Consider the following 27,932-nt stretch of genomic DNA (forward strand, 5'->3'; position numbering starts at 1 on the left):
GGTTTTCTCTGTTGATTTACTTGTGTAAAACAAAAAAAAAAGCTTTTTTTTTTTTCCACTGGCATAAGATTGAACCTCGTGAGATGTTGTATTTAGGTGTTTGGGTAATGTAGTCTTATTCATTCGCTCCTATTACAAGTCGATCTCATGAAAAACTACCTCACCCACAATGCATCTTGCGGTGGAACTTTTGTTGACACATGCCTGCCTGCCGGGTCAGTGCTTGTTCCTGGCAGACGAGAGTTGTGATCAGGTGTTCTGCAACGTATACGAAAATGTGAGTTTTCGATCTGCTGTCCTACTCTTTTGTCATGACATGGTTATGAACGCTAAACGCATCTAACATGGCTTTAACTAGTACAAACGAAGAAATGACACATCTGACTCATGCTAACATTAGCTTGTGTCAAAGTTTTTGGGACTAGTGACGCACACCTGACAAATACACATTCGTTGTTTTGGTGGATCGTCACTATTAAAATGATTTACGTTTTGCTTTTTGCATCTTAATTTTGTCTAGCAGAGATATTGTGCAGCGGCATTTGGAAAAGGTGTGCAAAGGATGTCTCCTCCGCGGCTGACAGGAGCTCTACGCTCCTTTTCTAATGTCACCAGGAAGGAGGATTTTAATGAGAAACTCTGCGATCTCAAGGTAAATTGTAAATTAAAACCTATTCTCTTAAAGCCTATATAGCTCATTGAGCGAATAGTCTGTTGGGTATACCATAATAATGATTGTCATTGGTGTAACATGCATCTAGAAATTATATGATCATATTGAACTTATTATATTAATTTATTGATTGGTGTTTTATTTAGACCAAACGTTTGAAGAGACAGGAGCTATTTGCAAAAGAAGGGCTGACGTGGCAGAAGATTTTCCACTTCTGCACTGATCATCAGGATAAAATGAAGCGACAAGCTGTCCATCAGGAATTAAAGAACCTTCTTGCTGCAGCCAAACAGATAGGTAACACAGTCTGCTGTCTGCACACACGCAAACAAAATAACTACTTGTTGAAAAATGTTAAGTGGATTTGGACTTCATTCAAGTGGTGGAGTGTCTGAAGTACATTTGGACAAACACCTCTCATAACATAAAGTAAAAAAAAATCTATATATATATATCTACCAAGTGATGAACTTGTAAATTGAGGCTCTGGTAATTGTGATGAATTAGTTAGAATGGAAAAAAAAGTTGTAATCATGTTACCACATCCCTAAAACCTTTTTTCAGGAAGCAGAAATACCAGGAAATGTGAGTCAGAATAGAAATTGGAGCAATATTTTGTGTGCTGTCATTCCTTATTTTTTGTCTGATTTACAGTGGGGAGCGAAAATGGTCAAGAGGCAATTGAGCATGCTGCTGTCTTTCTACTTGAAACATTCCACAACAAAGACCATGTGGGCACAGAGGAGACTCGGGGCATTAAGCAGATGTTTGGCCCTTTTCCCTCTTCTGCTGCAGAAGTTTCTTTTTCTTGTGTGGCACGGCTGGTGGATTTACTTAGAGATTCTAGAATTGACGAATTTATCCAGCCGTATTGCTCCAAACGCAAACCTCAACAAGGGTCTTCTTTTGGACACAATGTCGCCTTCTCCCAGGAGTGCTTTATGCTGGAACCGCTGGAAGAACTGCCCTGCTTTGGCGTTAAAGATCTGAGCATGAGCTTGGACTTTACCAACTTCCTAAACAATCAACAAAGTAGGATGAATGTTGTCAACGAGGGAGAAATACACCCCACAGAAAGATCTTTGGCGAATGAAACTATCCTCCGGTCAGAAGTGGATAAATATTTGAGTCAGGGAAATATTATATCATCTAGCCCAGAGGATCTGTGCACGTCTCTATTTGAGATGCTTGCCTCCCACAAAAGCAATGATGAGCTGCAGAATGAGGTAAGTGTTTTGTCAAAAATTCCATTTAAAATAGAAGGAAATATCTTTATATTTGGGTCACTTAGAGTTAGGGTTGTTTGTTTCTTAGCACCACAAAGCAGAATGCATTTATTTATTAATAATGATCTGTATCTGTATCTGATCACGGTTCTATGCTGCTGATTCTGATCATCAATGAGTGCTGTCGGTCGATACCAATTCCGATTTTGGTGACCCACGCTGTTGCTTTTGTGAAACACTCGTCTAGATAGGTGCATTTGTGTATTCTTGCTGTAGTTAGCATGAATGTCTGTTTGAATTTTTAGCCTACAGCAACTCATTTGTCCCTTTCTTTCCTCTTCTGTCTAGTTATTTGAGTTACTTGGCCCAGAAGGTCTTGAAATGATCTCCACACTTCTGCAGCAGAGAATCATTATTGTTGACACCCTGCTGAACATCCCTCCACTTTCCCAGCCACAGTCAGGTAATTCACACATTTTTTCCATGTTTTATAATATGGATGGATGGATGGATGGATGGATGGATGGATGGATGGATGGATGGATGGATGGATGGATGGATGGATGGATGGATGGAGTTCTTATTAATAGCATAGTATCCAACAAATTGAGGAAGGGGGAATACAGAAAAAGTAATGGAGCAAATGTGTGTGGGACACTCGTGTTAGAATCTGGGTAGCAGCAAGATGGAAACAGCAGGTTGAATCTCTAGATAAGATCAAGTCGAAATCATTCATTTCAATCAGCACAGGCTGCAATGCAATCATCACAGCTCATCTGTTTTCAGGAGCAAATCGGACTCTTATTGAGTTGTTGAGCTTTAAACAGATAGACTGCGACAGGGAACTTTAACACCTTCTATGCCGCTTGTGCCTTGCGTGATCATTTGTTTCTACTTATTAATCATTTAGATTTTTCTTACTTTAAATGCTTGATCGCCAATCCAGCATTCTTTTTTATGTGACCATTCAGCGCTGATCAGCCCGGCTGATATTTGGTCTATCACTAGTTTTTGATTGACACTTGAAAGCTGATCCGGGCATGTTTTCATTTCATTCTGTGTATGAGAGTGGAAACAACAGTTGATGATTGTAAAACCTCATTTTGCACAATGCATTTTTATAATCATTCAAATTTGGCAGTGTTGTGAATAATACTCTTCTCTGTGGTGTCACATTTACAAAATATATTTATCCTGCCTTTACACGGACTAACATCATTTGAAAACCAACCTTGTAACCTTATTATTTCCCTCCCTTCCAGATTCTCTCCGTAAAGTCAGTGATGAAGTTACAAGGCCCACCTTTGGCTGTCAGGTGACCATTCAATCCGAACAGGAAAGACAGTTGATGAAGATATTCCGCAGGGAGGAGAAAAAAGAGAGGAAGAAGGGAAAAGGAACTGATGATGTGGAAGGCGCAGACGCTTTCGTGAACTTTGACCCAAAAGAGATGAGAGCCCAGCGGTATATCTGATCGCTCGTCTTTTTGTTGGTCTCCTTTCTTTCCTCTTTTCTTTGTCCTTTACTCTACATGAGGTCTTGTTATATCTGACAAGCTACAGCATTTTTAGAAAAAAACTGCAGATGTTGTCGTGTTATTCTTTGCTCCTCACCCCGATAAGCCAGTTCATTAAGAAACTGCTTAACTGTTTTCTTTATTTTTTTACATTTGTACGTAATAATTAAATATCTTTCACACAGGGAGCACGCTCTGCTGACTGCTCGTCAGGAACCTGTACTTACTAGAGAAAGAGTGTATGAACGCATTAAATACCCAAATGTCTATGACAGCTATGCGGAGGCCACAAAGGCACCTGCCTTTATTGGAGGAGCCAGGGTAAGCCCTTTTATGAATATTTTTTGAACATTTTATTGTACAGCAAAGTACAGTTTGGTATTAATTCCAGACCTGCATGTAACACACTGCGATTCAGAGGGATTATATTAATTAATTAAATCAACAAATGAATGAATAAATTAAAAAAATGAATAAATAATTAATTCTTATGTCCACCAATGCCCCTGTTCACAAAGTTGTTTACAAACAAAGGAGCTACATTTTTTGATAGATTTTCTGTGATAAAAATGTTTTTATGTACGTATGTTATAAGATGGTTGATCAAAATATCCACATTGTGTCACAATTAGTATTAGTGCGTCATCAAATAGACGGCGACAGAATTGAAGTATTTTTCAAACTTTGTAATTCCTTTCTATTGGTTGCGGTATATTTTTTTGTATCAGATTGTTATAAAATATAGATTTTTCATGGAAATATACTGTACATTGTGCAGCCTCACTTTATGACAACTTGCATAGAATGATATACAATGCAATAGCTGTATCAAATATAGTGGCCCTAAAATGTTGACTGTCAGGGGTATATTATTTTAACATTGTTTATGATCATTGTACTCTAATAAACAATAAGGAACATATTGATAAATGGGACCTCTGGGACATATTAATACAAAATCCTATCATTTATTTCACTCTCTTCTTATGTTGTTTGTAAACAGATGCTGCTTCCTGAGAGAATCCGCAGAGATAATACTAAAATGTATGAAGAGGTGGAAATTCCACCCAATGAACCAATGCCTATTGGTTTTGAAGAGAAACCCATATACATCTCTGAACTGGATGAGGTAAGATAACATGGTGTGCATTGTAGTTTGACTTTGTCCATTCACTTTCTTCGGGTGTTATTCATTTGAGAGTCTCTGTGTTCTTGTCATGTTGTTTTTGACAGCTATTTTGGTTTTAATCTTAATTATTTGTACAAAAATGCTGCATTAGTTTTTGTCTCACATTTTTATCATCTCTGTGTGTGTATGTGTGTGCACGCACACCATTTAATACAGATTGGACAACTAGTATTCAAAGGAATGAAGCGTCTTAACAGGATCCAATCATTGGTGTTTGAGACAGCCTACAACACGAACGAAAACCTTCTAATCTGCGCCCCAACTGGTGCTGGCAAGACCAACATTGCAATGCTGACTGTCCTTCACGAGATTCGGCAACACATACAACCTGGTGGTGTCATCAAAAAAGATGAATTCAAGGTACAGTAGGATTATAAGCAGGGCTCAAAACTGTGAGCAAAATGGTAAAACAAACAGAACCTTTGTTGTAATATTGGAAAATAGTGTCAGATCATGAAAGAGTTTTGGTGTTATTTAGGGTTATTATAATGTGCCCAGTGCTAATATAGTGACGGTGATGCCTCATGCTCTATGCTGCAAACTAGAATACCCCTGCTAAGATCTGACCAGCACCAAAGTATCTTCTGCACAAACAGTGTGCGCTTCACAACTGGATCAAGAAGCAATTACAAGCACACTTCATGTGCATGGCTATTTCTTAATCATGAAGTATGACACACAAATGCACTTCTTATAGACAACGATGTGTTGAAATACGGCAGCCCACTCAAAAGGTATCTGTGTGTCTTTTTAATCCATGGTGTCAAACTGAGCATCGACTAAATAATTCAGACGCATAGAGACTTTGTTCTCAGTAGTGTTCACACATTGGTTCACCTACAAAAAGACAAACTTCACAACTGTACTTTATTTCAGTAACTGTTTTTTTTTTTTCAATTTTTCTATGGAAGTTTATCACCAGCATTTTACAAGCTCCTCTTTCCTGTCCATTAGCCCTTATCACTCTCTACCCCTTCCTTCATCTTCAGTTATCCACTGTTCAATTTACCCTACTTTGGCGTCTACATTTCTCCTTTAATCTGTCACACAGTCGACTTATTTTTGTATCTCCAGATAGTGTACGTTGCTCCAATGAAAGCTTTGGCAGCTGAGATGACGAACTACTTCAGTAAACGATTGGAGCCACTGGGCATCACTGTCAAAGAACTTACTGGTGACATGCAGCTAACCAAAGGGGAGATTCTACGAACACAGGTACCCACTACGTAAACGGTAAAAACACATATACAGTATGTTCCCAGGGACCATGGAGTGGTTTTGTTCTTTGACAAAAACATCTGCAAATGCCAATATATCCTAAACAGTGTGTATTTTGCACTCTTAATAATGTGTGGTCCTGTTTGAGCCACAGTGATATTTCGTCACATCTTGAACTAGAACAATTTTAACTATAATTTCAAGATAGCCTATCATGCGTGGAGGCTTACAAAGTTTGCACATATGTTACTGGTTAATGACTCCGAATACCATTTATCAAAAATAAATGTGAGATTATCAAAAATAAATGAATCTTCTACGGGTCCCTTCCTGCTACCATTTGTAAGTTTTATATTCCTTTCCTCGAGTACTTTATTTTGAGTGATGTCCTAGAATGAAGTCATTCAGGAGATTTGATAAAGTCAATTGAATTCCACAAGGTTATAAAATGTCCACACACCCTTGTTCGAAAGCCAGCTTTTTGTAATTCGGTTTTTGACAAATAAACTGACTTGAAAATGTCAAAATGGTTTGTTTTTCAGACGTTGTCTCACCACTTAGTAATTTGGACGATCGAGCAGAATCGAGCTCTCGTCATTAGGCGTAATTTACAACAGCAATTATAAAAGATTGATCATCGTCAACAAACAATCGATATTTTATTTGTAAATGAATATCTGTCATGGAAGATGTTTTCTTTTCTGTCTCCAGATGTTAGTGACCACCCCAGAAAAGTGGGATGTTGTGACAAGAAAGAGTGTTGGAGACATTGCTCTCTCCCAAATCGTACGTCTCTTAATCTTGGATGAAGTTCACCTTCTTCATGAAGATCGAGGACCAGTGCTGGAAAGCCTTGTGGCCCGGACCATCAGACAGGTATAGGAGGATATCACTAATCAGTTTTCCCTGAAATGTTTCCGAATCCTGCATTGTCAGCTGAAAATGAGCTTATTTTGTAAACAAGTTTATCAAGCAGTTTATGTTTACTGCATTGCTCATTGACCATGGAAACTCTATAGAATTATATATTTATTTATTTTTGCCTATCAGGTGGAGTCCACCCAGAGTATGATTAGGATTCTGGGATTATCAGCCACTCTTCCCAACTATCTAGATGTGGCCACCTTCTTGCACGTCAACCCATATATTGGCCTCTTCTTCTTCGATAGTCGTTTCAGACCGGTGCCGCTTGGACAGACCTTTGTTGGCATCAAAACTACTAACAAGGTAAAAGAACACTGATCACACTCTGTGGAAGGCAATCACGACCATCACGGATTATAAATCTCGTCCGCAAACCTTTGCAATGACGTCTTGTTGAACAAATCGAACAGCTTTTTTTTTTTTTTTTTATATCAACCTTAGTAAAAAACATGAACATGGTGACCAGGTTAGGTGACTTTGCTTAGATGAATGACATGTATACGTAACATGAGGTATATAGTTGTGCCAGTTGTTTTGACAATAATGGCTAGGTTGAGTAATTTCCGGTGGATAGTAAATTTATATTGCTGTACAAGCAATAAAGTGACTACTCCAAAGCACTTTACATCCAAGTTGCATTTCTATTGCATTATCCCTTGAGAGGATATAATTCTAAATAGTGGCTGAGTTGTGAGCTGTTGGATATTACAACAATCCATGATTCGCAATTGACACCAGATTTTGCTGTGAAATAACGTGCTGTGTCTTTTGACTCCTCAAACAGTATAATAATTTTATATGAATAAAAACATGACATGACTTGGTGAATTAAATTAACAAATTTTCTATTCTGCCTAGCTCCAGCAAATGCATGACATGGAGGAGGTTTGCTATAACAAAGTTGTAGAACAAGTCAAGGCTGGTCATCAGGTAATTTCTCCACCCTTTTCATTTATGATGCATATATTGACTTACATTTTGATATGTGTAATGATAATTAGAATGATGATGATAACAATAAGAAGAAGAATGATAAAATGATAATCTATCGCTTCAGGTAATGGTGTTCGTCCATGCTCGTAACGCCACAGTGAGGACAGCCATGGCGCTAATCGAGATGGCTAAGAATCATGGAGAATCGTGTATCTTTCAACCAGACCACGGTCCAGACTACGGCCAGTGTGAAAAACAGGTACAAAGCAAATCAGCATTACATACAGTATAATCTGTGTCTGTTGTAGCTATACCGAAATTGTGAGTGTGGATGTGCACCTGCCAATGTTTGTGTGTGTCCATGTGTGCATGCAATGGAGAAAGGAAGGGTAATTAATAGTTATAGCACTGTGAGAGTACGCCGAGGTGGAGCTCTATTCTCCCACAGAGGACGGTCAACCGAGCTGAAATTCCCATATTTAAATCACTTGCAGCAGAAGCCAGTGTGATAAATTTAGTAACCCTTTTCCTTCATTCCCTCGGGCTGAGCCATGATTGATGTGTCTCTAATCTCCTCTCTATTTAAAAGGGATATGTATACAAATCAGATCACTTTTCTTGCTTTCCAAAGCTGGAAATAGAGACAGGAGATTATGCCGGGCGACTAAAAATGGTGCCTCGTCGCCTGATTAGTCTTTGAAGCAGATTTTCAAAAGCAATTGTCTCAACGGTGCCTGAAATATGTGCTCATAGAATGCACCGAGTTTACATTTCCTCAACCCAAGCTCAGCGCAATAAGTATTATCCACTCCATTAATTTTACTTTGAGCATTTGTCGGTCGAGCACTTGTGCGCTTGTGAAGCAAGGGGCATCAGGGTGATTCCACTTAAAGCCCACACCGAGATAATGCACCGCTTATTTGCTCTCTGAAAATTGCCCTGCATTAATATTTATAGGTGTGCTAATCCCTAATATGCATATGCAGAGAATTAAAGCACCTCTAAGGCAAGCCATCTAAATGAATATTTATCTTGCTTAAAAGACAGAAGTCTAAACAACTTTTCTATTTTTTCTCTTCCAATGTTATTTAATTGGTTTTATCATGGGAGTGTGCATCTTTTACCACAACTTCAAAAAGCAATTACTGTTGAATAAAATGTTTGGTGAACTTTAGACAGAACATTCTGGTAATTCTACCCAATTGTGGCAAGTAATGTATCTGTTAACACTTCATATAATGCATTATAGAGAATTAACTTAGTTGCACACGTGCATTTTGCTATTTGTCTTTTCAACCTATATTTAATTGAATACACTACAAAGACAACAAACTGATAACAGTTATTGCTTATGTGCAAATATTTTCTCATTTTGGATTTGACGTATGTAGCACGTTCCAAAAAAGCTGGTGTAGGCCCAAACGAGACTGGCAAAGTTGAGTAATGCTCCAGAACACCGGTGACCCTTGTGAGGATAAAGCCGTTCGGATATTGGACGGATGCATTTGCAGTTGCATGTATTTGCCAAATTAATAAAAAAATCAATGTCGTTTTTTTAAGCCATTTAAAATGTAATGACCATAGAATTGTGATACAGCGCAATTTAATATTTCCCTGACTTTATATTATATTTTTATTTTCTGTTATTTGCATTTTGCTGTGCTTACTGTTGTCCTCTTGTTAGTACATTGAAATAATTTCGGTAGATACCATGATTCAATCCAGAATTGCTGTCTGCATGAGCCTGCTTGACTTTTTGCCTGTGTTGCTAATCAAGCTTCTGCCTTCTCAAGTTGGCCCTTCTTTGTTTACCTTGCAGTGGTTAAGCCACCCAAGATTACTGTAGAGTTTAAGAGACATCTAGTGGCCCTACAGGGTATTTACAATACATAACTGTTTTGTAACCCTGTCGCAATTTTGAAGTCTCGAATAGAAGAGAGAGGTTTCAAGCTTCCAAGGAGATACTGTACATTGTGAATGCCTTCAAAGAAGTATGCACAAAAAATTGTAAAAAATAAGTAATGACAAAGGCAAAGGACCTTCATTGTGTCATATATCATTTGATATACATTGTCTTTCCTTGTTGAGGGAGGTCTGTATTATCAAAGACCCTGCATATTATTCAAATGCTCAGCTTAACTTTGTTTCCAATGAAGACAGACTGCATCTGATTATGGAGCCCCCGGGGATTTCACATCAGCAACACACACACCTCATTAATATGCGTTTGCTTTCATTTGCTGCTATTTTTAAGAAACTAGTCCAACACCTGTCCACGCTTCGTGTCAGATTTATGACAACCTGTCACCATGCTCAAAACAGCGTCGTGGTACATTGATCAACAGCAATGAGCCACGGCGCAAAGAAAAATGAATGATTCTGTTGGTATGGATAAAATAATATTCAAATTAGAATCCCACCCACTGCAAAAATAATGATAGAATAGTTTTGCAGTGCAGAATAGTACATTTGCATCTAGTTGTTGGATGTATGGTTCAAATAAATTATAATTCATAATCACGTTACAGACATGTTAAAAGGCTCCTTACCTGTCATAAAACAGCAAGTTTTTAACCTCATACTGAGGCCAATTTTTTCAACAAGTTTCTTCCTATGCAATTGAAGAAATCACAAATCTTCAAATTGCTTTCATTTCAATTTAAAAATAATGCTGTAGTTTTCATTTTCAACTGGTAAATAAACCTCCAAGGTACGCTGAGATTCTCTGCACGTTCGCAAGCAAGATCAACAATGAACAGAGTTGGCAGCTAGTTATCTGTGGACAGAGTGAGCTTTGCAGCAGCAGCATCAGCAAGTGGCAGAGCCTAATGGGATCTGATGAGGAGCTTAGGTCACTGCCATCTCAGATGTAGCTATGGCACAGCAGACATCAGCGCTGACTCACCTCAGATTAGGGCCTCGAATCAAGTTTGTAACACACAGACACATCAAAGCAAAGCCTCTGCTGCAGCATTTCAATTGCCTTCCTTTCCTCTTACGGAATGACCCAGATGAGGAAAAAAAGTGGAATCATGATGGAAAACCAACAAACAAACGCTACAACACTGCCCCACTAATACTTTCGTATACCACCCCAGGCTGTTGTAATAGATTGCAGTCGCTGAAGCACAAATTTAACTAACCTGTGACAAACACCATCATTGCTCATCATTCTGGTTACGACTTCCTCTGAATGATCTTAGTGTGTGTTGGGAAGCTGCGTTTCCTTCCTCAGGTGCTGTTTGCATTGTTTATTGTAGCTGCATCAACAACTTCCATATATGTATTGGATTGCTGGTTTGAACTTGAGGAATCTAATTGTTTCCTTAGTGCAAAAATCTAATTTTTCTCAGCTCTTTTGTATGTCCAACTTTAAGTGCTATAATTTCTCTTTTTAATCCTGAATTGTATGTTCCGTACTTCCGTAATACCCTTTGCCACTCATATTATTACCACTCATCAATTTGTTCTGCCACCGATACAACTTGAAAATTAAAAACTATGAAAGAAATTATTTACTTAGACCTTTAGATTTCTGGAAAGCAAAATGACATACACATCTCGTCCATACCTTTGATTTAACACGAACTCTCAGCTTAACTCCTGGCATGTTATGGCCCATCTTTACTGTGCAGTAGCCTGGTGTGCTTTAACCTTCATTTAGATGCCCGCCGAATGAGATAAAGCCCTATAATGAGAACTCCCATCGAGCACAACCAGGTCACAATCCACCTGTCAATCATAGATACATTTCAATCTGCGTGTGTGCGCGCATGTGTGTATGAGTGACTTGATTTCTTTTAACCAGTCTCTTTTGCCTGAAATTTTAGATCCTGCGCTCCAGAAACAAACAAATGAAGGAGATGTTTCCAGATGGTTTTGGGATCCACCATGCAGGCATGCTGCGGGCTGACCGCAATTTGATGGAGAATATGTTCTCTAGAGGGTACCTCAAGGTGCTTGTCTGTACTGCCACCTTGGCTTGGGGAGTGAACCTGCCAGCCCATGCTGTTATAATTAAGGTACTTTTTTTATTTTTTTATTTCATTAGGTTACCTTTTACTTGCATCTTTTTTAACCTACAGTTGGTATATAAAATGTCTACACACCCCTGTTCAAAATAAATCATCTCAACATCTTGCAACTCACAAAACCTGGCATTTGAAAATTGGTGTTTGAAATCTATCTATCCCGTTTTCGATCAAACAAATTGTCACTTGGGTCATACGTGAGCTGAAGCTTAGTGACTTGGGTGAGAGACTGTTTACCAGCCAATTGCAGGGCACATGTTGAGCATTCACACTCATATTCACAAGTTAACTCAGGACAATACTTATTTTCATGTATGTCTTTGTTCAGATCATTTTTAATTGTATGTGTTCCTGTCTCTTTGCGGTTCCAGGGGACACAGATTTATGATGCCAAGCGTGGTACCCTGGTTGATCTTGGCATACTAGACGTGATGCAAATCTTTGGTCGTGCAGGACGGCCACAGTTTGACAAGTATGGGGAAGGCACCATCATTACCACCCATGAAAAGCTCAGCCATTACCTGACTCTGCTCACCCAGCAGAATCCCATTGAGAGTCAATTTCTTGACAGCCTGGCTGACAACCTCAATGCTGAGGTCAGTTTCTGGAAAAACACTCTTTGTTGTTTTCGTGTAGTCATTCAATAATACTACATTCAACAGAGACTGATGATTAAAGTGATCTTTTGACTCCTGCTGTTGTAGATTGCTTTGGGTACGGTCACCAATGTGGATGAGGCGGTGAAGTGGCTCAGTTACACTTACCTCTATGTCCGCATGAGGGCTAATCCACTTGCATATGGTATCAACTATAAGGCTTTGCAGGTTTGTGATCTCAATTCCAACTTTCAGACGTTTTTCAAGATGTAATCACAATTGTTTTTTTCTAGTGTTTTTAGATCATATATACAATATGTATCTCATGATTAGGATTTTGTGTTTCAGATGGATCCGTCATTAGCGCTGTACAGAAAGGAGCTCGTGGAAGAGTCAGGTAGAAAGTTGGACAAAGCCAGGATGATCCGTTTTGAGGAGCGCACTGGCTACTTTGCCTCCACTGACTTGGGGAGGACGTCCAGCCACTTCTACATCAGATACAACACTATAGAGGTAGAGAAATACAGCTGAAAAGCAGCCAGAAACAATTTCTCAAGAATTGTGATAGCCGAGGATATTCAAAGAGTTTTTTTATATTTCTTTCCCCTTTCTCCATGAAGACATTCAATGAACTTTTCAACTCTCAGCGAACAGAAGCTGACATCCTCAGTATTGTGTCTAAAGCTGAGGAATTTGAACAGCTTAAGGTAAGTTGCCAGGTCTATGATTCAGAAAGAAGTTCACACCACAAACCAAAGGGGAATCATAATGTAGGCAAAACAATGAAAACAACTAAATGGTTCATTATACAATTGCAAATATGTTGTTTTGGACTTTGTTTATATTTCAAAAGCCATGTGGCTTTGGTTCAAAGTGCTCATGTTTGGGAATCATGCTGGCAGGTTCGTGAAGAAGAGATGGAGGAGCTGGAGCAGATGCTGTGTAACTACTGTGAGCTCCCCGCGACAGGTGGAGTGGAAAATGGCTACGGCAAGGTTAACATTCTGTTGCAGACTTACATAAGTCGTGGAGATGTTGACAGCTTCTCCCTCATCTCAGACCTCTCATATGTTGCACAGGTAATAAACAAACTATTCAAACTATTATTAAAACAATTGATGAGAATTGTCTGATTTTCTTCTACTTTTGACACTTTCCAGAATGCTGCTCGAATTGTCAGAGCATTGTTTGAGATTGCTCTAAGAAAGCGTTGGCCGGCCATGACCTATCGATTGCTCACACTCTGCAAAGTCATTGACAAGCGGCTTTGGGGCTTTGCCCACCCTCTTCGTCAGTTCTCCAACTTGAGCCACGTTGTTCTGACTCGATTAGAGGAGAAGAATCTCACAGTTGATAAATTAAAGGATATGAGGAAGGATGAAATTGGTAAGAAGAAAGGGCTGTTTATGAACTTGACATTTGACACACAAGGGCCACCACTCATAAGTATTCTGTTTAATTCTTGTTCCATGAATCCAGTATAAATTATGTTACCATGTTTTCACTCGTGCTACAATGCATTTTTACTTTTAAAATGTTTGTGTTTAGGTTTTGATGAGCCCTAGTTGAAAATATTCCCTGTCATAATGTCAACATATGAATCAAACATGGAGACAAAAACATTTAAATTTGTATGTGAAATTTTGGTTATATATATTTTTTTTATAGTGTGTAATACCAGGTGTGTTGTTTCCAGGCCACATGCTGCATCATGTAAACATCGGGTTGACAGTGAAACAGTGTGTTCATCAGATCCCTTCAATCACAATGGAGGCCAGCGTTCAACCAATCACACGAACTGTCCTGCGCGTCCGTCTCATTGTCACACCTGACTTCCGCTGGAATGATCAGGTCGGTATGGTGGCTCTTGGCCATGATTTCTTGCAATTATTATTAGTTTTTGAGTAAATTGAAACAATTCTTTGGTGGTGTGCTGTGACATATTTCTTGTGTAAAATCACTTATTTGTGTTTGGGAAACACTGGGGGTGAGAGGTCAAATTCATTAATGGTGGCAAAAATATACCCCCCACCAAAAAACAAAAGTATGTACTATACTTAAACTTACAATCTGCTGACCTTTTTATGAAGAATTTAACAAGTTAATTCCATATGGTCCCATACCTTTTCTTGTTACTGTATGCTCAGAGACATCAAGTTATCTATTCATTTTGGGTCATCATTCAAAGGTATGACAATTACTGTCGATGCCAATATCCAATCTCTCTCATTTCTTTCATGGTTCAGGTACATGGGTCAGTGGGTGAGCCCTGGTGGTTGTGGGTGGAGGACCCAATCAATGATCACATCTACCACTCTGAGTACTTCCTCCTCCAGAAAAAGCAGGTTGGTTGGATGACATCATAAAGTATAGTACATGTTTTTATTACTAGTACAGTACTAAAAAATAAGCAATAAAAAAATCAATATAAATTTCATAGTCCAGCATATTTTTTGCATATATTGTTTGTATTGTATTGTAAAACATTTGCCCTTGGTAAATTGCTACTAAATATATTGCAATTATATTTTTGGGCAATTGTGCTATTAAGCTAACCACATGTAATATCCTTTCTTTATAATTTGAAGGTTCTGCGAATCCATTGTATCAAAAATAAATTTGAACTTGGCATCATGATTGCGTCTTTCTAAGAGTATTTGTGTATGTGTTCCTTATTCTGTTTAGGTGGTAACGGGGGAACCGCAGCACATTGTGTTCACCATTCCCATCTTTGAACCGCTACCCTCTCAGTACTACATCAAGGCAGTGTCTGACCGTTGGCTTGGTGCCGAAGCCATCTGCATCATCAATTTCCAAAACCTTATCTTGCCTGAGCGACACCCTCCACACACAGGTACTCCGTCGTACAGAAAACCAAAATACCAGACTAGAACGACTAGATAATGTGATTTCTTTAGAAATTGTGTGTGAATGTTTTTTATTTTCCATGAATATATCTTCCAATCCATGTTATATTTACCTCACAGAGTTGTTGGACCTGCAGCCATTGCCAGTGAAAGCTTTGGGATGCCCGGAGTATGAAAGCTTGTACAAGTTCACTCATTTCAACCCCATCCAGACACAGATTTTCCACACACTCTATCACACTGATACTAATGTGCTGTTGGGGGCACCAACGGGCTCTGGAAAGACCATAGCTGCTGAGATTGCCATGTTCAGAGTCTTCAACAAGTACCCAAGCGCTAAGGTTAGAAATGTCAACTCTAACCCAGCAGTCTTACTTTTGTGAAGGCCTTTGTTTATACCATTTTCCATTTATCATATACCATTTTTCTATTTATGTAGATGTCTATGTACCGGAATATTTTGGGGGAGGCTTTAATTTTGTTAGTTTTTATTATTGTCATTGCTTTGATATCTCCAAATGAAATAAACTAATAATAATAATAATAATATGTTAGTCTTTAGTTGCAACCCTAAAATTAAATATTTTACCCATTCAGAAACGTATGTTATTTTTCCGTGCTTTCAGGTGGTGTATATTGCCCCCCTTAAAGCTTTGGTCAGAGAGAGAATTGAGGACTGGAAAATCAGAATGGAAGAGAAACTGGGGAAGAAGTGAGTTTGTCAAGATGAAATTCACACATGTATTTATAAATTCCACTATGAATTTGGGCCTACAGTATACTAGTGCTGGATATTCCTTTATGAATTTGGCCTACAGTAGACTAGTGCTGGATGGGGTAAACATCTTGAGCATTGCCACTTGAAGTTGTACAAGTTATATCTAAGGTATGAGGTGTTCTTCTAAAGTGTTCTTCATCTATGTGTAGAGTGGTGGAACTGACAGGTGATGTGACCCCAGATGTGAGAGCTATAGCACAGGCTGACCTCATTGTCACCACACCAGAGAAGTGGGATGGAGTAAGCAGAAGCTGGCAAAACAGAAGCTACGTTCAGAAAGTAGCAATCCTGATCATTGACGAAATCCACCTGCTCGGTATGTAAGGTCTTTGTATTTAGGATGTTAAAAATGATGACTAATAATAACTAATTTTATAAAATATAAATGTAAAAATTGCTCTCAAAATAAATCTACAAATAATAGTGGGCCAGGACTCATCACTATTTTTAAACACTTGATTTCAGTTATAGTAGCTGGCAAAAAAATAAAATTCACATTTCATGCATTTTATTGAGTTGTGTTTTGTCTGTGGGAAAAAAGAATCTGAAATGTTGTTAGTTAAAACTCAAGTCTCATCCTACTATGGACTATTCAAATCTAAGGAGACCGTTTTGTGGAATTACAGGGGAAGATAGAGGTCCAGTGTTAGAAGTCATTGTGTCAAGAACCAACTTCATCTCCTCCCATACCTCCAAAAGTGTTCGGGTTGTCGGTCTTTCCACGGCGCTAGCTAATGCGCGAGACCTTGCTGACTGGTTGGGAATTGTACAGGTAAGAAACCAGTGGTGAAATACTCAGGACAGACAGGCCTTCTCTGCTGGTCTAGACCTAAATCATTTTCCATCAAATGACGTGATTTAACTGTCAAATGTTTATTCTCTTAATTTCGTAGCATTTCTCTTGGTTGCACTGCTTCCTGCACATATATGTGTCCATCAGATTTTCTTTCCCAATCGGATTTCCATCTCGATGTACTGTAATGCCATGTTAATCTAAAATTTTTTCTTTGACTAATTTAGGTTTTTCTTTCATTAACAGAGGGTACTAACTAATTTGTCAATGCATAGAGCTGAGTTTTCAGTCCAGCCACAAGATGGGGATATTGCCCTTTACATTTTGCTGTCTATACTGGGTGGGCTGATTTGTAGCTCACGCTCCAGTTTTTTATTGGTACATTCTAAACATGATACTAACAGCTTCCTAAATCACACTTCGATTTCAGTGCTGACTCAATGCTGTTGCGCACCACCACAACATATTAGAATCCATCAACACCATAAAGCTTTCAGATTTTATAGCACCAGCCCAGCAGCAATTTGTGCTTCGGTTTCTCTATGACAGTGATAGAAACCTCACATTACTACCAGATGGGGCTTTGTAATACCAGCTGCTCACATGATACTTTATGCATTTTTCCCTTTTCGCTTTTCACCACACCCTTCTTGTCTTTTGTTTGACAGGTGGGTTTGTTTAACTTCCGTCCTTCTGTTCGCCCTGTCCCGCTGGAGGTTCACATTCACGGTTTCCCAGGACAGCACTACTGCCCCCGCATGGCCACCATGAACAAACCCACCTTCCAAGGTACATCTGACTACTCTATTGTGTGAATACTGAAGCCCATACACACACGATATTTTGCAGCCGAATTCTTTTTATCCATACTTTTCAGCAATGAACTACTTTCGCACTTCAAATCATATCTATACAATACAAAAAAGTATGTTTTGATTTACTTTTTCTTAATTGTCAACTTCAGCATACTCTGTATACTTCTCTTCAAAGCAATACGTAGTCACTCTCCAGCCAAACCAGTGCTGATCTTTGTCTCATCCCGACGTCAAACCCGATTGACAGCACTGGACCTCATTGCATACCTAGCGACGGAAGACAACCCCAAACAGTGGCTGCATCAGGACGAGAGAGAAGTACTGTCGACTACCACTAAGCAGATCATTTATTTCACCACTAATAGCAGAGCTCATACATAAATGCATGGGTCATTTGCAGCAACACGGAAGGCACATGCATTAGGAGATTGGTAGTTTGTATCCATGTCACAATTTAAAAAAAAATTCCACATTTTTCTACGTACAGTCTTATTGCAAAATAGTCAGTTCACAGTTCTCCATCTCAGGTTTTAGTAATGTTCTTACAATTTTTAGGGATTTTTGGAAGTGTTGTGATCATGTGGAGCTACTAACACTGTTATTTAGTGTCTTTTTATTCCTGCTCTTCATTTTGTGCAAGTACTTTTAAAGCAAAGTTGATAGTGATTTGCAATTTGCCCACAATCATCTCAGGGTAGTTAAAGACCCCAAGATAGAATTTGAATCCCTTCCTTCTGTGACTTTGTTTTGGGCTGAATGTAGATTGAGGACATCATTGGCACAGTGCGGGATTCTAACTTGAAGCTAACGTTGGCATTTGGAATTGGGATGCATCACGCTGGGCTGCATGAACGAGACAGAAAGACTGTGGAGGAGCTGTTTGTCAACTGCAAGATCCAGGTACAATCTTGCTACATTAACCAGGCTTGACTTTTAAAATCAAGTGTAATGTAGTTGCTAGAAAATGCTCGGTGAAAGCCTCTGAGGGACAGTATTTAGTTGTAATGAGACACAGAAGAAGGTTAGAAGGTTGTACTTGCAGAGCTAAGTATTTTTGGGTTATCAGTATTTAAGAATTGTAAACTGATCTTACTTGTCTGTTTTCTCAGGTTTTGATTGCCACAAGCACACTTGCTTGGGGAGTAAACTTCCCTGCTCATCTGGTGGTCGTCAAAGGAACTGAATACTTTGATGGAAAAACCAGACGCTATGTGGACTATCCCATCACAGGTACAAAGTCGTTGCGAGGTTATAAAGTTTTTAAGTCCTTCTGAATAAAAAGTGGATAATTGTAGGCCACAAGGAAGAGTATACTGTAGACACCAATTGTGGAAGACAATTGTTTTATGGAATGTAAAGCAAGAAGAAGAAAAAAAGTTTCTGAGTGAAAAATAGGCCATCCTGACCATTCATTTCTCTTCCATTCTGCACCATGTGATGTGTCTCTGCAGATGTTCTGCAGATGATGGGGCGAGCAGGTCGTCCTCAGTTTGATGACCAGGGCAAAGCAGTCATTCTTGTCCATGACATCAAAAAAGATTTCTACAAGAAATTTCTCTATGAGCCTTTCCCTGTTGAATCCAGGTGACTGTGGAAAACAATTCTCTTGACATACACAAATTTAAAAAATCATTGTATAGTAACTGTAAGTCTTGGCATTTCCTTCAATTCAAGAAAAAGAGGCTGAAATTATTGTTTTACCTAATTCATTTTTCCATGTCAAATAGACTTGTTAATGTTATCTATATCTAGGTGTGGTACAGTATTATAATTGGACTACTACTGTAGCCTGTAAGCAAATTGAGTTTAGACATAATGTCGGGTATTTAATGCACAGGCTTTATGGAACAGTTTGAGACCGATAATTTGATTCAGATACTCTACACATTTATATCCGTCTTAAGTGGTTTTTGTATCCTTAGCCTCCTCAGTGTGCTGTCAGACCATTTGAATGCAGAGATAGCCGCGGGGACTGTCTCGTCCAAACAAGATGCAATGGACTACATCACCTGGACTTACTTTTTCAGGCGATTGGTGATGAACCCCAGGTTAGTTTGTAATACATAAATATCATTTGCAACAGTTGCCCAACTCTAACTGAACTATTAATGTATTAAGATTATATCATTGCAAGTCTGTTCATGCATGTAGGTTTATGATTACACAGAGTTTTCAAAGGGGGCACAAGGTTAACTGCTTAATCATAAATAATGATCAGATTTGGTATTTTTAATATAGTGTCTGGTATTATTTTGTGTTCTATTTGATGTATCTACCACAATCATGACCTAGTGAAAATTGTCTTTGATTATACTGTACTTTTGCTAGGCCTCATGTGGTAATTCTCAAATTGCTCTGCCGAATATGGAACCTATTTACGACACAGTTTGATAGTGTAATCTGGGAGTCATTTTCTGGGATGACTGGTCATTTTCCTTTCAGATGGCTGTTTTCTTCTGTAAAGTGTATACAGACGTGTTTTTTTTTTTTCATGCCCACATAGTATCAGATTTTTTTTTTATGTAGTAAAATTACCCTTCGCACATGAAAAGGGTTCCATTCCTTACTGGAGTCTTTTTTTCCTATCATAGATGAGGGAAGGATGTACGAATAACTTAAGTAATATCCAAAACTAACTTCAAATGGCATTGTCTGTGTTCAGTTATTACAGCTTGGAAGACATCGACAATGATTCTATTAACAAATACCTCTCAAGTCTGGTAGAAAAGAACCTACGGGACTTGGAGTGCTCCTACTGCATTGAAATAAAAGAGGTGCGTGCTTCTGTTGACGTATTGAAATGTGTGCATTTTCTGCTTGTTTGACTTTTAAAATTTCTGTTTCTCAAGGATGACAGGGCAATTGAGCCTCTGACTTATGGTCGCATTGCGTCATATTACTACCTGAAGCATCAGACCATTCGCTTGTTTAAAGAAAGACTGAGGGCTGAACTTCCCATTCATGAGATTCTTTCGATTCTGACTGTGAGTATTCACACATCCATTGTAGAAATATTTGTTTGTCTGTCTCTATTTTACCAGAATACTTTCTGGTCCCAAAAGAATATTAAGACATTTGGAACTGTCAAAAAACTGTCTGCGAAAATCTTTGCAACCGCTACCAAAAACTTAAAATTCACTATGTTCGCAAGCATTTACTACTCGGTGAAAAACCATCTTATAAAGGATTCAGCTGTCGCACTTTCTTGTTGCAATCATTGCTTTAATGCTGCAATCCCATTTTTCTTATTCTAAGGGGAGTGAGATAATGTTACTTCTGTTTATGTTGCTTACTTAACAATGTTAAATGGCCTTTTATTTCCCCAGAGCACCATATAGAGACACAACACTGAAAATAAATAATTCATCAATTGTTCCTTTTTTCATCACTCACACCACCAGCCTTGACTTGGCTACGGTCCTTTTCAGCTCCTTGATTTCTAGACAATGACTTTAAACAGTAATTGATGGTGCATTAACAGCCCTGGGAGTGGGGGATGGGGCGTGCAAGGCAAGCGGAGACAAATGCCTCCAGCACAGCCTGTTGATGCGACGATATTAGCCAAACTTAAACTGGATTGAATTCTCATCTTTACAACTAGACTACTGGGGAAAAGAGCAAACACGCCAGCATAGGCACAAAGAGTGAGATTTACTTGTGTGACAAGTGTATTTTCTGCTGTGTTTTCTATTGGATGTCCCCAATTAGTTTTTAACAAATATTCCCCGTCAACTCCCAGCATATACATAAACTTGATTTAATAAACATAAATGCAGGCCTTTCGGATTATAGGACAGAGCCTGTCATGTCATGGTATTCTCCAAATAGGACTAAATAAAAGAGGTTGCTTAAATCTTGAAAAATGACAGCATGTTTGATGTCTGCTTGATACAGGAAGCAGAGGAGTATGCCGAGCTCCCTGTGAGACACAATGAAGATCAACTCAACAGCAGTCTGGCTCAACAGCTCCCTCTGAAGGTCAATCCCCACTCCTATGACAGTGCCCATACGAAAACCCACTTACTGCTTCAGGCTCACTTCAGCCATGCCCAGTTACCATGCAGTGACTACGCAACTGATACCAAGACCGTTCTGGACAACGCTATCCGAATCTGTCAGGTGAGTTGTTAGAATCACACAATGGATGATGACTGCCTGATTCAAAGTAGTGTGTGACAAGATCCACAATAACACGCATTAATTAACTCACCTCAGACAACATAATATTTAGTTGTCATAAGTTATCATGTTGCTCTTGTCTTGTAAATACATAATTTATGTCATGTCGTACAGGAGGTTAATCTTATAGATCACGGAACATTTTACACGTTTTGATTTAGGGCTCACTGAAATTGTGATTTGAATGGCCTGGAGATGAAAAAAAGCACGTGCATACTGTCAAGTACACTTCAGCTCCCATAAAAGCAGCGTTGATTGTATTTCGATCGTAGCACTTAAACTCAACAGGCCTCCAAATGACCAAAAGAGTGACTTACTGTAGATGATGGATACTACTGCATAGTATAGCGTATATTTCCATCCATTTTTTTTTACCACTTGTTCTCATCATGGTTCCAGGTGAGCTTAATGTATTTTGCATTATTGGGTATGCTTAAAAAAAAAAATCTATTTAAAACTTTGCTGTAGTCTGTTTTAAAACATCTTGTAAAATTGTGGAGGGAATGAAAAGAAAATGGGGGATTTTTGTAGGTTTCTGATTGAACGATTACAACATGACATACTACACAACATACAACACCACTGTGTTTTGGTGAGTCGTCAATCCAACAAAGACGGGCATCTAATCATGTTCGGGTTCACAGGGAAGCGGCAAACAAATAACCTGATCATTAAATGTGATGCTACTTCTCTGCTTACTTAAATCTGCATTTTCCATCTTCAGCTTCACGATTGTTTTTTCATCACTCATAGGCATCTTTCACTTCCGCCTATAACTAGTGTAAATGTAAATGTGTTAATACATAAGGTTGAAGGAAATATTATGGGGTAGAAAACAGCGGGGGGGTAATGTGCTGCCAGGACTTAATGTGGCTGATTCCTGTACATATTGGAGCAGTTCCAATATTTTACTCAGTAGTCGAGCCAAGGAATCTGGGGGTAATGGCGGCATTCTGTTGATGAGTGGCTACAAAGGGGATTTAGTGAATGATTCAATGTGTGACTGTAATAAGCCAGCAGAGTCCGGGATTACACTCACAGGCTGTATACTTGTGGGGAATTGGCCAGAGTAGTGAATAAAGATATGAGGATTTGTTTCTCTGTCTCCATGTAGGTTTGGGCATACATTGCAAGAAATGTTGTGTGTGCGTGTGACACACTCAAATGTGGATTTTTTTTTTTTTTTAATAAAACGTTAGCCTGGGCTCAGAAAGGTTAATAGTAGCTTGATACGTATATTTTAGATCCTTTCCTATCTTGTCTACACAGGCCTTGCTTGATGTAGCAGCAAATGAAGGCTGGCTTGTTTCAGCTTTAAGTGTCTGCAACCTGGTGCAGATGATTGTGCAAGGTCGCTGGCTGCATGATTCTTCTCTACTGACCCTGCCACATTTGGAGCAGCAGGACCTGTACTTGTTCAGGTAAGCATGACATTCAGCACCGACCATACTCATGAGGTCAAGACCATTCATCCTTTTGTCTTTAAAAACTGCCCCATGGTGTTGTGACTACCATGCATTTGTGCAGTACTGTTGAACATTCTGCTTCATACATTTTAGGAAATGGTCAAACAGGAAGGGGAGAGGAAATGTAGAATGCTACAATGGACCAATCGAAGGGCTTCCCGAGTTGATTGCTACCTGCAGTGGAAAGGAAAGCATTTTTGCAGCAATGGTCGGCCATGAGTTCCCTTCAAATCAAGTAACCCAGGTAAAAAATAAATAAATACAAAAGTAGTTTAGAATGTATCCATTTTTACCCCAACAATAAGATAAATTAAAAATATTCACTCAAAATGTGCGTTCACAATCAGATGTTTGATTTCATACCCAATGTGTATTGAACAGCAGCTGAACTTTAACCGTCAGAATTTCATTTAACATTTTTCATCAGATTCAATTGTAACTTGTTGCACTTGTACAGTCTAACAAGCTATGAGGTAAGTTTCCATCCATGTGTGCTAGCACTGCAAAGTACCAAAATGTGAGTGTGGCAAGTTCCATACATTTTAGTTGATGAATTTCAAGCCTTGAGTGTTTTTAGGGGGTGTTAAATACCTCTTTTTTCATAAGTACAGCAGTAGTTATCACACCAGGCGTGCAATTTTATAGTCTTCGCACACTCATCCACACCATTACCACCATTACATGCCATGAGCAGCCTTGCCATTGTGACCCCAAATACCTCCAGGATCCTCAATTACAGCTCCACTGATAGGGTTTACTGCTCCAATCTAAGTGCTAATTGCTGCTGTAATGAGAGTGACCAGGCGCAACAGCAGGCTCTGCCGCTTCACCCAATCAGCGGGCCTGCTTTCATCCTTCCCCACCTTTACTCCCCTCATCGGCCCCCTGCCCTCCCACAGTATGGTGGCCTCGCTAATTAAATAATTAGATGTGCAGCAGTGTTCCTGTCTGGTTTGCTCAGAGTGAGTAATCCTCACATAAATAGCCTTTGCCGGGTGAATCGGAAAGGTTTTCTTCCCCGAGCTCCCACAACGCACATGCATACATATAGTACCTCTTTCTTTCTTGGATGTGTTGAGCTTTGGACTTAATTCTAAACACAAAGGAGGCATGTTCATAAGTGTTTTTTATTTTAATTAACCAAGTTTTAGTTAGATAACAATAAATGATTCGCTTTTCTGAGCAGTTGCATTACTTTTATATGAATTATATATATTTTTTAAAATGCGTAATAACAGAATTCAAGTTATCAGTCAGCTTATACTGTATATTTTATATTCAGGTAGAATATTGGGAATATAAGTTCCGTGCAACTGGAAAGAATTCACAGCACTTTTTTTTCACATTTTATGTTACAGTTGTCATTATTTGTTTATGGATGAAAACACATTTATATTTATTGCCCCCGTATTCACAAAAGCTTATTCTTATTCTTCCAAAAAGCTTATTTTTGGGAATTATTGATGCCAGTCTTGTGTTTTGGACATTTGATTATCTGGCTAATGTTTTGCTGTCATTCTCATTGTATTTTATGTCAACAAAATGTTGCAGTTTGGTTTGCTGGTATTTTGTTTGCCACTAATGGAGAAAAGAATGTGAAGGTGGTCATACCCCAAGTTCAGACGCATCAACACTGCAATCATAACTATTTTTTTTTTCCCCCCTCTTGGTCAGATGTGGACCTTCCTCAGTCATCTTCCAGTGCTGGAGGTCACGTTAAGTGTCAAGGGCTGGTGGGAGGAGAGCCAACAACAAACAGAGCGCCACCTGCCTGCTGCAGGAGGCAACCTGAGGGAGGCAAGCAGCTGGTTAGATGTCCATGCTGACCAGGAGTATGTTCTTCAAGTGTCACTGAGACGCATCAACCAGGGCCAGCAGAGGGTCAGTATAGCTGATTGGATATTTTAACATAATACTCTAACCATCAGCTGCGGTAAGAAATTCCCTGCTATCGGCCTTTTAATGATTGTGGAATTATGGTCAACACTCACAAATCAATTTTGTTTGATATGTGGGATAATTATTTATTTGGAACAAACAGTCATGTTAGCTGTTTAGCTGGTAATTTAAGGTGAATTCAAAGATTTATCTATATGCAGTGCACTAGGACCACTGTAGCATGATATTACCACCATAGTGCTTCAAAGACACCGTCCTGAGGTTTGTAGCTCGACTCATCTAAACATACATCTTGTCCTTGTGCCAAAATACTTGATTCTTTGTCCTGTCTGACCATAAAACCCTTTGTCCAGAAGGCATTTGGTTTCTCCATGTGAGCAGCTGCAAATTTCAGTAAAGCTTAAAGGTGTCGATTTCAGAGTGCGGGCTTCTTTCGTGGTCAGTACCCTCTCAGTCTATATGACGTTGTAAACCTTGCTTCACCGTCATCAGAGGCATCGCTTTACCAGAAGTTCCTTGAACTTTGCTGATTCCTGAGTTGTTCTTGAACATCTTAATGTAAAAAACAAAATAGGCCGGCCTCCAAATTCTTCAAATTCACCTTAAATCAGTTGAAACTTTGGCGCACTTGGGTGTTAGAACAGAAGAATGGTCCCAGACATTAAAAAGAAAACTACTTTGGGAACATTGGCTTAGGGTTGTCTGACCCAATATTGGTCGTGTTGTATTGTATGTACGTATCTACGTTACTATCTATACTTAAGGGGTCTAGAGATGGTCACAGTTGTCTTTGTTTCAACAGAGGAAGCAGGACAATAAGGCTCAGGCTCCAAGATTCCCCAAAGTGAAAGATGAGGGCTGGTTTCTTGTCATTGGGGAAGTGGATCAAAAGGCGTTGCTGGCAGTCAAACGAATCGGATACGTGCGCAACCACACAACAGTGTCTATGGCCTTTTACACACCAGAGAAGACTGGGAGGTAAGGGTCTATCCTCATAAAATTATTATAAGCCTTTATGAAGATGACTTCTAATTGTACACAAATTGCGATGTGAGTTTGATGACCTGAAATTGGAGAAATAAGTGCTGTCTGTGATGCTGATTTATCTTTTAAGTTATTTTAACTTCAACACACAAAGTAGTCACCATAGGAATTAAATATTGTTCAAGCTGTTTTAATTCTTCACAGTCGTAAGTCGCAGTGTCACTGGCGAGCTATTTATAGAACAGACCAACAGACTCCTCATGGTGTCCTAGGAGGCTAACTAGTATCTGTTGGCACCATAAAACCATATGGGCCCATGTTTGAAAGTTTGAGTCAATGTTAACTACATTTACGAATGTCATGCATTCATAATCTGCCGTCATGTAGATGACTCCTGTTCAAACATTTGCCTTGTACTTTCAGATGTATCTACACAGTCTACTTGATGAGTGACAGCTACCTGGGTCTGGACCAGCAGTATGACATGCACCTCAATGTAACACCAGCCAGCATCAGTGCCCAGGTCAACACAGAGGTCACAGACTAGATTACAAGATACACTTGCTACTGTTGGCTCACGTAACAGCAGTCCAACACAGCACATTCTCTGAAACACGGTATCATGAACCTTTTGGTGATTTTTATTTTTTTTGGACCAACAATTGTTTTCTCCATGACTTTCGATTGCTGATCATGTGGCCAGGAATGAACACAAAAAAAAAATGTCCTCACTTCTGTACATTTCATATAAACCTGACTGTATATAGTGTACAGAATCTGGGATGGCATGTCTCAGGTTGTAGTTGAGATGTTGGTACCAGGTCCACCTCAGTCCTGCTTAAGTGTCCTTACGCAAGACACTGCAAACCCAGCTTTTCCTTTTACTGTGCCATCAGTGTGTGAAGGGCTTGTTTTCCTCCCATGTGAGGAAGAGCCACGAGTACTTAACCCATGGGTGTTAAAGTATTTCATGCATATAGCACCTTTAAACATGTTGGGTTAATTCTAAACCCAAACGAAAAATTTTGTTATATTACGGGAAGGAGAATACTGAGTGTTGGTGTGGGGGAGTTTCATAGGGCTTTGACCTACTTGCCAGCCCCCAGAAAGTTTTCCCCAAAACCATGTTGACAGCCCATGTCCACAACCCAGAAATATCCTCAGTTAATTCAAAATTGAACGATTGGGGTAAATGTTTGTCAGTGAATGGTGTAAACCTGGATGAGCAAATAATCTTCTAAAAATCATTAGAACAATAATCAATAATGGATTGCTGTCACTTTAGAAAAGTGTGCTTTATGTATGTTACCTTATTTTACTGCTGTCAAGGAATTACAGCGAATCCTGATCATTGTAATGATCTGCCTGCTCCATATTTTGGGACATTTTTTGCTTTACTTTTTATGTGAAGTTTCTTTTGTGAATAGACCAAAAAATTGTCACACCAGATAATTAAAAAATATATTTGCGGAGTGAATTTGTGCAGGGGTTATTCCGTATGTGCGTGTGTTGGTTTAATATTTTTCTTCAAAAACCTCTTTGTTCCACAACAATGTTTAGTATACAAATGGGATGAGTGCTGCAATAAAGTTAATTGCATAAATTGTGCTACAGCACTCCAATCCATGAATATAAGGATATCACAAAATTGCATTCTTTAGGTTTCCTTATGCACTTAATTAACTCAGTGAAATCTTAGATCCCTACTGTGCTCTATCAGTCTGTGGTTTCGAAAGCTGGGGGGGGGGGTTCTTTTCTTTTTTCATGACCTGTGATCATTTAGGTCAAGAGAATGCCCCTGCTCAGTCCATGGTCTTATGCAATCCCCAGCCTCTCAGGTGAGTT

General features: G+C 39.1%; 1 protein-coding gene across 2 annotated transcripts; it reads left to right on the plus strand.

The window, feature by feature from the left end:
- Positions 1–183: 183 nt before the first annotated feature.
- On the plus strand, positions 184–27,564 carry ascc3 (activating signal cointegrator 1 complex subunit 3). Of its 2 annotated transcripts, none has more exons than XM_037273842.1 (42): positions 184–277; positions 524–652; positions 820–970; positions 1,328–1,899; positions 2,248–2,362; positions 3,162–3,363; positions 3,601–3,736; positions 4,419–4,544; positions 4,761–4,964; positions 5,679–5,819; positions 6,534–6,698; positions 6,873–7,049; positions 7,605–7,676; positions 7,804–7,938; positions 11,510–11,701; positions 12,082–12,306; positions 12,415–12,534; positions 12,655–12,819; positions 12,927–13,013; positions 13,209–13,385; positions 13,467–13,692; positions 14,003–14,157; positions 14,553–14,651; positions 14,992–15,160; positions 15,294–15,514; positions 15,800–15,885; positions 16,101–16,267; positions 16,578–16,723; positions 17,413–17,533; positions 17,735–17,877; positions 18,322–18,459; positions 18,669–18,789; positions 19,011–19,143; positions 19,482–19,607; positions 20,222–20,333; positions 20,409–20,543; positions 21,454–21,678; positions 23,008–23,159; positions 23,298–23,448; positions 24,879–25,085; positions 25,906–26,081; positions 26,511–27,564. In XM_037273842.1, exons 2-42 carry the CDS (start codon positions 563–565, stop codon positions 26,632–26,634), a joined length of 6,585 nt encoding a protein of 2,194 aa, XP_037129737.1. In that variant the 5' UTR covers positions 184–277; positions 524–562; the 3' UTR covers positions 26,635–27,564. The 2 variants fall into 2 exon arrangements, with proteins under 2 accessions (XP_037129737.1, XP_037129738.1); XM_037273843.1 differs by having other exon boundaries at positions 188–277; positions 521–652.
- Positions 27,565–27,932: the final 368 nt, after the last annotated feature.

Source organism: Syngnathus acus, chromosome 16 (assembly GCF_901709675.1).
Source record: "Syngnathus acus chromosome 16, fSynAcu1.2, whole genome shotgun sequence".
NCBI lineage: Eukaryota > Metazoa > Chordata > Actinopteri > Syngnathiformes > Syngnathidae > Syngnathus > Syngnathus acus.